We start from the raw sequence: 11,476 nt of genomic DNA on the forward strand, positions 1-11,476 counted from the left end.
TACACCTATCGTGGTAGAATGGAACCAACCCTGCACCTGGAGTCAGAGAGCCTGGGTTCAAATCCCAATTATACCACTTCCTGGTCTCTTTGGACCTCAGTTTCCCCTACTGTAAAAATGAAGACTGTTTGGGGGGGGAGAGGATCAGAGCCAGGGCCTGCCCTCCTATGACCCCATCAGCTCCCTCCCAAGGGGACCTTAGGGGCGGAGTGTTTCCTGCCTTTTCCATGGGTGGAAATAAAGCCTGCTTTGTACTAGGTAAGTATTCCTTATTTTCAAAAGTGCTAACTTGGGAACTTGGAACTGTGTACTGGGCGGGGCAGATATAAAACTACAGAGACACTGAAGGTCCCTGAGATAGTATCTAGTCCGTGTGAGCCCAGAACCAGGAGGCAAGTGGGAGAATTTTCCCTATTTAACGGATGGGGAAACTGAGTCCCAGAGAGGTTAAGTGATTTGTCCAGGGTCACAGAGCTAGCAAGTATCAGAATCAGGATGGAATCCCAGGCCTTCTGAGGCCACATCCAAATGTACCTCTCTCCACTAGCCATGCTGGTTAGCACAGAGTGGGTGCTTTGTAAATGTTCATTGAAATCCAGAAAAATCCATGATAGGTTAAAAAAAAAAACATCAGGAGGAGACCTGGATAGTTTTGTTATTACTTTTTAAAAGTTAGAATGAGTAACAGATCTGTGATTTTTTCCAGGGTGGGAAACTCCACGGGCGTCACCGTGACTATACAGAGAAATCTTAGGGAGCTGTCTGAGTCCCAGAGAAGTGCAATGACATGTTCAGGACCACACGTAGCTTTAAATGTCAGAAGTGGGATCTGAACCCAGGTCTTCCTGTTTCCAAGGCCATTGCTATTCTATCACTCCCCCCATAACTCGTGTGGCGCTGGGCCTGGGGGCAGGAAGCTTCCTCTTCCTGTGTTGAAACCTGGCCTCAGACATTTACTAGCGGTGTGATCCTAAACAAGTCACTGAACCCTATTTGCCTCAGTTTCCTCATCTGTAAAATGGGTCAGAGAAGAAAATGGCAAACCAGTCCAGTATCTATGCCAAGAAAACTCCCCAAGGGGTCACAGAGAGTCAGACACGATTGAAAAACAACTCAGCGAATGACTTTTAAATGAGATTGTATTAAAATAAAAAAATAAAATTCACTTAGACTGAGATACTTTACAAACGTTTTGTAAGAATGAACATCAACAGAAGTTTTCTACTTCACATCTTCTTTGTCTTAGGCTCAGTGTTTGTCATTTGAGCATTTCTGGGTGGTTACTAAGTGCATAATAAATACAAAATAATAAATGTTTGTTGAACCGAATTTGCAGGCAGCGAACTCCCCCAGCTGGAGCAGCCTTCTGCTCAGCTGCATTTCCCATAATCTGGGGCCCTGGCAGGGCCCTGTTCAGCCATGTGGACAGTGCCACGGTCTGAGCAGGCCATTGCCTGCTTACCTCCCCCTCTCAGTCGCTGATGCTGAGCCAAGGCTGGAGGAGCTGAGCCCAGGAACCTGGACCTTCCACAAAGCTCGGCGGGCCCTCCTCCAGAGAAGGCCCCTCCCCTTGGCCCATCCCGCCTGGACCCCAGGCCAGGGGCTTCTTACTTAATCCACTTATCAGACCCTGGTGAGGGGGTTGGGCTGGCACTGCTGTTTCTCCACTTGGGGTACGTTGCCCCGTCTCCCAAGCCCTGGGCCCCAAAATTGTGCCTGCCTCCTCCCCATCCCTGGGTCTGGCTCTGTTTGGCTCCCCATCTTCTCCTGGGCCATCTGACTGGGAAAGGGGCCAGGCCCTGAGCTCAGGCACTGGCTATTCCAGCCAGAACTGTCTGAGGCAGGGAGCCAGCCCCCGGCCAGACACTGCCAGGATCTGGCCCAGGGGTCTGGGAGGTGGACGGCCTGGGTTCTCGGAAGGGTACGAGGGAGTGAGACTGAGGAGCTGTGGTCAGGGGGCTCGGGAGAGCCACACGTTTGAGGAAGGGATGGGGAGGGGGCAGCTGGGGGTCCAGAAAGAACCCACAGCTGCAGGTTGGGGGCTGAGGCGTTGCCATCTGGTTCTGTGCCTAGCCTGCTTGCAGAGTATTGGATTTGCCCCCTTTCCTGCCCTGTATCCCTAGGGGCTCTCTGAAGTGTAGGGGCAGGTGGGAGACTGGAGGGAGGCTCTGATGGCCCTCAGGTTGTATGACTGTTAGCTGGAGCAAAATGGGGCCTTGTTGCTTTGAGATCCCCACCCTTGCCCCAGACTTCACGCTGAGTGGAGGAGGAGCTGACAGGACCCTCAGCCAACCTCCTCCTTTTACAAATAAGGAAACTGAGGCCCAGAACAGGGCAAAGACTTTTTCCAGGCTCCCCCAGCGAGCAGAGCCTGGGCTGGGACCCCCTGTTCCCGAGTGGAGTCAGGGCCTCTTTGCAGTCCAGATGGGCAGAGGGAGAGGGGCAGGGCCCCAGCCCCCCCGCAGCGGTGGCCACAGCAGCATCTCCCTTCTGGCCCCTGGGCCCTGCCTGCCACATCACTTCCCTGCTCTGGGGGCAGTGGGCACAGGAGACTCTAGGGAGCTCCTGGCCAGGTGTGTGGCGGGTGGGCACAGGCGCCCCAGACGTGCCCCCCTCTCTCTCCCCCGAAGGCGAGGGCGGGCTGTGACTCTCTAAAAAGCCAGCCAGCCGCCCTCCCCCTCTGGCCCCCAGCCAGCCTCCCAGCCCCCAGCGCCGCCTCCCCTGCTCTCTCCTCGCTTGCTCCAGCCACGGAAAACAACTCCTCATTTCTCCCTCCCTCCGTCCGTCCCTCCCTCTGTTGGCCGGGGTCCTGCCCAGCCCCACACTCCCTGGGTGCGTCGGGAGCTGGCGGGCCAGGAGGCAGCGCTGGGACGCCGGGAGGAGGCGGCAGGCAGGCCGGGATCGCTGGCTCCCGAGCTCGGGGCCGGGCTGGGCCGGGCCGGGAGGCTCATCCCAACCCCTGCTTCCCCGCACTCCTGCCCCTGCCCCTGCCCCTGCTCCCAGCCCGCCCGCCCACCAGCTGTGCGCTCCCTCGTCTGCCTCCGGCCGCCCCTGCTCCGGGCCTTCTGGGGTCCCCCAGGCCCCCTCCATCAGGGACAGGAAGACTTGGGACAAGTTTCCTTCCACCCTGGTGCTTCTCACTCTCATCTCTCCACCTTCCTTTTCCTTCCCTCCCTCCCTTTCTCTCTTCCTCTCCTCTCTTGCTTAGCTCCTTCCACCACCTCTGCCCCAGCTCCCTGAAGGCCCCTTGCCCGGGACCCCATGCCCTGGGCCTGCAGTGCCCCCCTCCCTCTGCCTCCTGAGATGCCCCCCTCCGGGCTGTTGGCTCTCTTGCTGCTGGTGGGCCTGGGTGGAGGGGTGCTGGGGGGCCCGGCAGGGGAGCGGGGTACTGGGGGCGGAGGAGCACTGGCTCGAGAGCGCTTCAAGGTGGTCTTTGCCCCCGTCATCTGCAAGAGAACGTGTCTGAAGGGTCAGTGCCGAGACAGCTGCCAGCAGGGCAGCAACATGACCCTCATCGGGGAGAATGGACACAGCACTGATACGCTCACCGGCTCCGGCTTCCGAGTGGGTGAGGCTGGGGCCGGACCCCGAGGCGCCGGCAGGAGGGGGAGGCTGGATTCGGGGAGGAGGGGGCGCCTGGGGTGGCTAGTGGAGGGCAGGGATTCAATGGGGGCCAGGGTGTTTGGGAACAGGGACACCTGGGTTCTGGGCTGCCTGGACTCTGGGGGGAGGAGGGAGGGGACACCTGGATTCCCTGGTTCTGGAAGACAGAGGGCAGGATGCCTGGGGCATCCAAGGAGGATTCTGGGAGTGAGAGGAAGAACACGGTGACTGGATGGGAGTGTCGATCGGCACTGAGGAGGGGAGTCAGACTTGGCTGAGGGGGAAATTCTTCATTCCTTCCTTCCCTGGCACCAGGCTAGCCTCTATTCCCACCTCCTGTTGCCCCTGCTTCCGGTTCACTGTGTCTGTGGCCTTTCAGGTTTTCCTCCAGGCCTGCTGACCCCACACTCAGCCCCCTAGACCTGGTGGCCCCCCCACCCCCTGAAGGCCCCAAGAAGTGAGGGCAAAGGCTCACTGGGGGGGGGGTGGCAAATTCTTGTCCTTGGCTCTGTCTAATAATTATCCCCGGGGCCCTGGGTGGCAGGGAGGAGCCCCTCGTTAATTATGCCTCTGGGGGGTAATTAGTCAGACTCAGGCCCAGGGAGGCACCACCCAAACATCCCCCAGTCTTGGGAGCCCCAGGCTTAGAGGGGCAGACTCGTCCCTTGTCCAGTGGTCCACAGGATTTCCTATGGTCAGGCACTTCTGTGTGTGACAATATTGGTGCATCTGTGTGTGACTGTATGGAAGTGTGTTTGTGTGTATGTATGTGTGTGTGTGTGTGTGTGTGTGTGCGTGAAGAGGCATGAGCGTCTCTAGCCAGGCTCAGGGCCTTCCTGCCTATGCTGTTGTCTCTGTCTGTGCTGCCCACATCCCTCAGGCACGGTGCCCGGGGCCGCGGGTGGGCGGTGTCACTCGGAGGTCAAGCTCACCACCAGGAGTGACTCACTCAGAAGGGCAGGAAGGAGGCCCTCTCCCCTCACCCCCATTCAACAGGATGGATGGGCCAGGAAGGATGCTTTCTCCCAGGGGCTGGGGGTTTCCCAGCCTTTAGCCCCAGCAGGAGGCAGAGCCCACAACAACCTGCCCCACCCTGTCCCTGGTATCTGAGAGGCAGCTGCCTGGTGAGGGAGAGGATGTCTCAGTGACAGGAGAGGGAGGGCAGAGAGACGGGCTGAAGGCTGGGGAGAGCTGCGGGGTGCCGGGGAGATGGAGAGCGAGGCCTACTGCTGAGGCAGGGGAGCCCAGAAGCCTTGGTTTGGCCCTGCCTGAGTCGCTCACTACCTGTGGGACCCTGGGCCAGGAATGTCCCCGTTTTCTCAGCTACAAAGTAAGGGATTAGCTGATCTTTAAAGGTCGCTGCGGCCTCAGAGGGCTCAGGGCTGGTCCTGTCCTTTCTCAGAACCCGAGCTTAGGAACCAGTAGCCAAATGATCTGCGTGTGTGCATGTATATGTACAGCACAGTATGTACAGGTGTCTGTGTACCTAGGAGTGCATACACACGTGAGAGGCCATGGACTGACCTGGGTGTTTGTTTCACAGCTCTGTGATCCTGGGCAGGTTTCACACACACACACACACACACACACACACACACACACACACACACACACACACACACACACACACACACATCCCTCAGTTTCCCTCCTCTGTAATTTGAGGGAATTGGAGTAGATTTTCTCTAAGGCACCTCCCAGCTCTGGATTCTCCGACCCTACACTTGTATATGTATGTGTGTATGTGCATATGTATGCATGTGTGCGTATGTGTGTGACCAGAGGGAGTCTATGCCCAGATGCCTCCCCACGGAGGTGGATGGGAGAGCTCTTGGGGATATCACAAGTCCAGTTTGGGGAGGGGGTGAGGGAGAGTGGGGACTGGATTAGGACGTGGGAGGGACAGCCCACCCACGGTGACGCTCCCCCTCCCCACCCTGCCCATCTTTCCTTGCAGTGGTGTGCCCTTTGCCCTGCATGAACGGGGGCCAGTGTTCATCTCGAAACCACTGTCTCTGCCCCCCGGACTTCACCGGCCGATTCTGCCAGGTGCCAGCAGGCAGCGCGGGGGCGGGCCTAGGCCGGGGTGGGGCTCTGAGTGGCCCCCCGCCCCCTGCCCCTGAGGGGGAGCCCGTGGCCAGCAAGCATGCCATCTATGCAGTCCAGGTGATCGCAGACCCCCCTGGTGCAGGGGAGCAGCCTCCAGCCCAGCATGCAGCCTTCCTGGTGCCCCTGGGGCCTGGCCAGATCTCAGCCGAAGGTAGGAGGACTGAGGGAAGGAGGTGTAGGGGAGGAGACTAGGCCTGAGACACCCAGAGATGGAGAGACACCAATGGGGCCACGGGGGGGGGGGAATGGGGAGACATAGGATGATTGTGACACAGAGAGAGACCGAGGCAGAGATTCAGGTAGCAGGAGCCTCCTCCATGTGTAGGCTCTGCTCCATTAGAAATCAAGTATTGGGGCAGCTACGTGGTACAGTGGATAGAGCACCAGCTCTGGCCTCAGACACATAATACTTACTAGCTGTGTGACCCTGGGCAACTCACTTAACCCTATTGCCTAGCCCCCCAAAAAAAAGAAAAGAAAAGAAAAGAAATCAAGTATGGGGAGGCAACTAGGTGGCGAAGTGCACCAGCCCTGGAGTCAGGAGGACCTGAGTTCAAATCCAGCCTCAGACCAGACACTTGACACTAGCTGTGTGACCCTAGGCAAGTCACTTAACCCCAACTGCCTAAAATTTAAAAAAAAAAAATCAAGTATGGCCTCAGCTCGTCTATTCTTATCGCAGTGCTAGACACACAGGAAGTGCTTAGTACATGCTTTTCCATTCAGTCATTCATTCTTAGGAATTAGGGCTGGACGAAACTGTAGAGATCTCGTTTTCCCCTTCATTTTACAGAGAGGGAAACTGAGGCTCAGAGAGGGAGAGGGGCTTGCTCCAGGTTACACAGGCAGTGAGGATAACTGTGGAGTGAGAAAGAGATCTCGAGAGACAGAGAGACAGAGACAGGTCCCTAGCCAGCTACGCCCATCCTGGAAGCTGCCCTTCCCCAGGCAGCGGCATCCAGCCCTCTGTGGCTCTGGGACCTCCCAGAGGTATTAAGACAGCTAGGAAGGAGGCTACTGGGGAAGAAATGGGGGGCCAAGGGGGCTGGAGGTGGGCCTAGGCTGTGAGACGCTGACCCACTCTGCCCTGTGCCCTCCAGTGCAGGCACCACCACCCCTGGTGAATGTGAGAGTTCACCATCCCCCAGAGGCCTCTGTCCAGGTTCACCGCATCGAAGGGCTGAGTGCTGAGGGCCCTGCACCCCCTCAGCACCTCCTCCCCCATCCCAAGACCCCCCACCCCCGGCCTCCCACTCAGAAGCCCCTGGGCCGCTGCTTCCAGGACACGCTACCCAAGCAGGCCGTGAGTGACCCTTAGGGGCCCCTAGTCCCTCCCCCGGGGACCCCCCTCAGCCTTTTGAACCACCCTCTCCCCGCTTAGGCTCCCATACTGGCTGTTATTCCCCTCCTCGGCACCCAGCCCTGGGCTATCTCTGAGGGAGCGTAGGCAGCCTCGGGGTGGGGGAGTCAGCTTCTGACTAGCTGTTGGTGATCTTGGAGAAGTCCTTTCCCTTTCTATCAAATGAGGAGCTTAACATGATGCCCTCAGGCTCCTCCAGCTGTGATGTCCTAAGGTCCTTGGGGGCTGGGAGGGGGAGCTGAGGAAACTGAGGCATCGGGTTGCACCTAACGGTCCTTCCTCGGACACAGTGTGGCAGTAACCCGCTTCCAGGCTTGACCAAGCAAGAAGACTGCTGTGGAAGCGTTGGCACAGCTTGGGGTCAGAACAAATGTCACAAGTGCCCCCCGCTGCAGTGTGAGTCCCGTGCTGGCCCCTCCCATTCCAAGCATAGCTGGGTCTCCTGGACCCCTGCTCCTCTTCCCAACCCTCCCTCTCCTTCCCCTCCCAGTTGGCCCCCCTGCATCCCCACTCCTCAGTAATGGATCACCATGCTTTCCCCTAGACACCGGTGTGCAGAAACCAGGCCCCGTGCGTGGGGAGTTGGGGGGTGACTGCCCCCAAGGCTACAAGAGGCTGAACAGCACCCACTGCCAGGGTATGGGGACCCTGGGGGTGGGCAAAGCGGGGTTGGGAATGGCCAGAGATAGGCCAGACCATGGGCTGGAGGGGCCCTGGGCCACAGCAGTGTGGAGGTGGGAGGAGGGAGCCAAAATGGGCAGGGTTGGGAGGGCATCCTACCATCTCTCTCCATCCACGCTCTCCTTGTTTTCCCAAAGACATCAATGAGTGTGCTATGCCAGGCATGTGCCGTCACGGAGACTGCCTCAACAGCCCAGGCTCCTACCGATGTGTCTGTCCCCCTGGCCACAGCCTTGGCCCCTCTCGAACCCAGTGTCTGGGTAAGAGCCCCTGGGGAAAGGTCAGAGGCCGTGTGGCGATCATATGGGCGTCAAAGGTCATACTGTAAGGTGGAAGGGGCAGCCTGGGAAAAATTCCAAGGTCAGGTGCAGAGGGAGGTCATAGGTCATAAGGGTCAGGTTGAGAATAATTCAAATCATATGAGGACAGATCAGAGAACATATATAGACTGAAGCAAGGCCAGAGGTCTCGGGTCCAGTTTGCTACGGAGTCAGGGTGACCCAGGAGTATGAGGCTGGATTGTCTGGAGGTGGTGAGGCAGGGGTGCCCGAGGTGGGCAGGGAATCCGTCCTGATTCTTCCTATCCTATGCTCAGCTGAGAAGCCAGAGGAGAAAAGTCTCTGTTTCCGCCTGGTCAGCCCTGACCTGCACTGTCAGCACCCGCTTACCACCCACCTGACCCGTCAGATGTGCTGCTGCAGCGTGGGCAAGGCCTGGGGGGCCCGCTGCCAACGGTGCCCTGCCGACGGCACCGGTCAGCCACTGCCCCCCCTGCACTGTCTGGGGCCTCCAGGGCACTGCAGGGGAGTGGGGAGGGCAGCTCTGTACCCAGGCACTGGGGGAGAAGCAATCTGTGAGAAGCCCCAGGGCACCGCCAGAGGACATGAGCTCCTCTCAGCTGCTGCACTACTTCGGGGAGGTGGGAACCCCAGAGATGTCCAGGGAAAGTTCACTTCTGTTTTCCCTACCCGCCACAGCTGCTTTCAAAGAGATTTGCCCAGCGGGAAAAGGTTACCACATCCTGACCTCCCACCAGACACTCACCATCCAAGGAGAAAGTGACTTCTCCCTGTTCCTGCACCCAGATGGGCCCCCCAAATCCCAGCAGCTCCCAGAGAGCCCCAGCCGGGCCCCGCTGCAGGAGGAGCTGGAGGAGGATAAAGGTAAGAGCTTAGCTCCCTAGTCATGGCGACTGAATCAGACCCATGACTGGGAGAGCAGAAGGCCAAAAGCACTGTCCTCCAAACACTCCCCCCTGTCTTATGCTAGGGACCCCAAGGGTAGAAATGTCTGCTTGGGACTCTGGGCTCAACCTCAGTCTATCACCATGAACAATACCCCATCAGGACCCAGATCTCTCCCCACCCCCCAGTCCTTCTCTGGGCCACCCCCCAACGCCCTGGGCACCCTGCTGAAATGTGTGGAGTGTATCCTTCAGAAGCCCTGACCACCTCCACCAGGACACTACCTGGGGCTCTAACCAAATTCCCTGTCTGTTTGTGAAACCTCCACCAGTCTCTAACCCCAACTGTGTTTCAGACTCTCCCAAACCCGTCTTCTAAACGCTGGCTTTTTCTCTTCCAGGAGTGACCACGGACTCTGTGAGTATACAGGCCAGAGCCTGGCCACTGCTCAGCTGGGGAGTGGCAAAGAGAGGCAGAGAGGCCCGGGGCTCACCTGGGAGAGGGATGGGGATGATGAAGCAACGAAGTTAGGAGAACGGTAGGCAGGGCCCAGGAGGCTGACACCTGAGCTCAAGGCTGCTTTATTTCCCTCCACGTTCTCCCCACCCCATCCTCAGATGGACTCCGAGGAGCGCTCAGCTCAACAGGGCCAATCCCCTGTCACCACGCTGCCGCCAGTGCGCCCCTACCCAGGTGAACCAGGGAAGGGGAAAGGGACACGGCAGGGAGGAAAAGCCTCACCAGCCCTGGGATGCAGGTGGGGGTCTGCTGGGGAGGAGGGGAGAGCTAGCCTTGTTTCCTGGAGGTCAGTCCGCAGAGATGGCGCTTGGACAAAGCTCCACCACCCAAGTGAATCAGTCACGTACTGAGTTCTTTCTTCCAGAACTGATTTCCCGCCCCACCCCGCCAGCTGTGCACAGAATCCCTCCCGATCTGCTCCCATCCAGGAGCGCCGTGGAGATCGCTCCAACCCAGGTGACAGGTAAGCCACGCATTCTGTCCAGGCAGGGCCTGCTTCTGCCGGGATCACCTCCGCAGCCACATGGATTCAGTTCTTTTAAGTTCCGGCTTCTGGGGACACAGAGACAGAAAAAGACCCAGTCCCTGGCCCCCACGAGCTTCCATTCTAATAAGCGGAGATATCACAGCAAGGGGAGTGGTCGCCAGGGAGGGGAGCTTTGGTCCCGGGACCGGGAGTGGGGCCACGGGGAAGTTGATCGCCGCTCCCCTTCCAGCCTGGGGCCTGCCTGGCCAGGCAAGGCCATCAACAAACCGAGCAGGGCTGCCTGGGTCCCCGGCTCCTCAGGGCTCCGCTCTCCTCACAGAAACTGACGAGTGCCGGGTGAACCGCAACATCTGCGGCCACGGAGAGTGCGTCCCAGGCCCCTCGGGCTACTCGTGCCAGTGCTATCCGGGCTACCGGCCCCATCCGCAGCAGATGTACTGCGTCGGTGAGTGGGAGCGTCGGGGGCCTGGCACCGCAGAGCACGCGCGCGGGGCGCACGGCAGGGAGGGGGCCGAGGATGGAGGAAGGGGGCTAAGACTCAGTGGGATCAAGGGGTGCCTCGACCCCTGATGTCAGAGCTCAAGCGGGGCCCACGGGAGGAGGGGGTCGAGGATAGAGGGAGGGGGGCTGAGCCTCAGTGGGGCAAGGGGCGCCTCGATCTCCGACGCCAGAGCTCACGCGGGGCCCGCGGTGGTCAGGGGGCCAAGGACCCTCCTCGACATCTCCCTGTCTCGCCCTCCCACAGATGTGAACGAATGTGAGACTGAGCCCTGCGGAGTTGGGAAGGGCGTCTGCATGAACACGGGAGGCTCGTACAACTGTCACTGCAACCGGGGCTACCGGCTGCAAGTCACCCCAGGCGGCCGCTCCTGCGTGGGTAAGGGCGAGGTTTGGCCAGGTTGGAGTGGGGGGGGCCCTGGGGGTGGGGCTTGGGGCAGCTGGGGTGGGGGCGTGGCCAATGGACAGCCGGGGCCCCGGGGAGGAGCTTGGAGAGGGGTGGGGCGAGGCCAGGCCTCCGTGGGTGTGGCTAAGGAGTATTAGGAAGAGCTCTGTGGATTCCTTGGGGACGTGGGAGGAGGGACCAATAGGGCGGGACTTAGAGAAGGGTGGGTTCAGATGCAGTCCTGTGGTGGGTCACGGCCTGAAGAGGGGCGTGGCCTGTGGAGGCAGCGCTATTGGGGCGGGGATTAGGCAAATGAGGGGCCTGAGGGGCGGGGCCTCAGGAGGTTACGGCACCTGGAGGGTAAGGTGTTAGTTCTGCTGAAGGGGCAGGCCCTATGGAAGGACTGGCTCTCATTGGGGCAGGCCCCTGAAGGGGCGGAGCCTGGAGCCTGGAGCCCGGCCCCTGTCTTTTCCCCATCCCGGGCTCAGATCTCAATGAGTGCGTGAAGCCCCACCTGTGCGGGGACGGCGGCTTCTGCATCAACTTCCCCGGGAACTACAAGTGCAGCTGCTACCCAGGCTACCGTACCAAGCCGTCCCGGCAACCGCTGTGCGAAGGTAGGCCCGGGGCGGGGAGGGGGCCCGGGGCGG

General features: G+C 59.6%; 1 protein-coding gene across 2 annotated transcripts in view; it reads left to right on the forward strand.

Annotated features, from left to right (window-relative positions):
• The first annotated feature begins 3,015 nt into the window (after positions 1 to 3,015).
• Positions 3,016 to 11,476, forward strand: part of LTBP3 (latent transforming growth factor beta binding protein 3) — a 15,847-nt gene continuing 7,386 nt past the window's right edge. For both annotated transcript variants that reach the window (XM_027856303.1, XM_027856304.1), the window contains exons 1-14: positions 3,016 to 3,568; positions 5,561 to 5,863; positions 6,813 to 7,015; positions 7,363 to 7,468; positions 7,617 to 7,709; positions 7,891 to 8,013; positions 8,349 to 8,507; positions 8,731 to 8,916; positions 9,338 to 9,354; positions 9,555 to 9,630; positions 9,821 to 9,919; positions 10,263 to 10,388; positions 10,689 to 10,820; positions 11,315 to 11,443. In XM_027856303.1, the coding sequence (XP_027712104.1) occupies positions 3,262 to 3,568; positions 5,561 to 5,863; positions 6,813 to 7,015; positions 7,363 to 7,468; positions 7,617 to 7,709; positions 7,891 to 8,013; positions 8,349 to 8,507; positions 8,731 to 8,916; positions 9,338 to 9,354; positions 9,555 to 9,630; positions 9,821 to 9,919; positions 10,263 to 10,388; positions 10,689 to 10,820; positions 11,315 to 11,443 (2,059 nt within the window). In that variant the 5' untranslated portion in view covers positions 3,016 to 3,261. The remainder of the gene's footprint in view (positions 3,569 to 5,560; positions 5,864 to 6,812; positions 7,016 to 7,362; positions 7,469 to 7,616; positions 7,710 to 7,890; positions 8,014 to 8,348; positions 8,508 to 8,730; positions 8,917 to 9,337; positions 9,355 to 9,554; positions 9,631 to 9,820; positions 9,920 to 10,262; positions 10,389 to 10,688; positions 10,821 to 11,314; positions 11,444 to 11,476) is intronic.

Source organism: Vombatus ursinus, unplaced genomic scaffold, assembly GCF_900497805.2.
Source record: "Vombatus ursinus unplaced genomic scaffold, bare-nosed wombat genome assembly UNPS02011369.1, whole genome shotgun sequence".
Lineage (NCBI taxonomy): Eukaryota > Metazoa > Chordata > Mammalia > Diprotodontia > Vombatidae > Vombatus > Vombatus ursinus.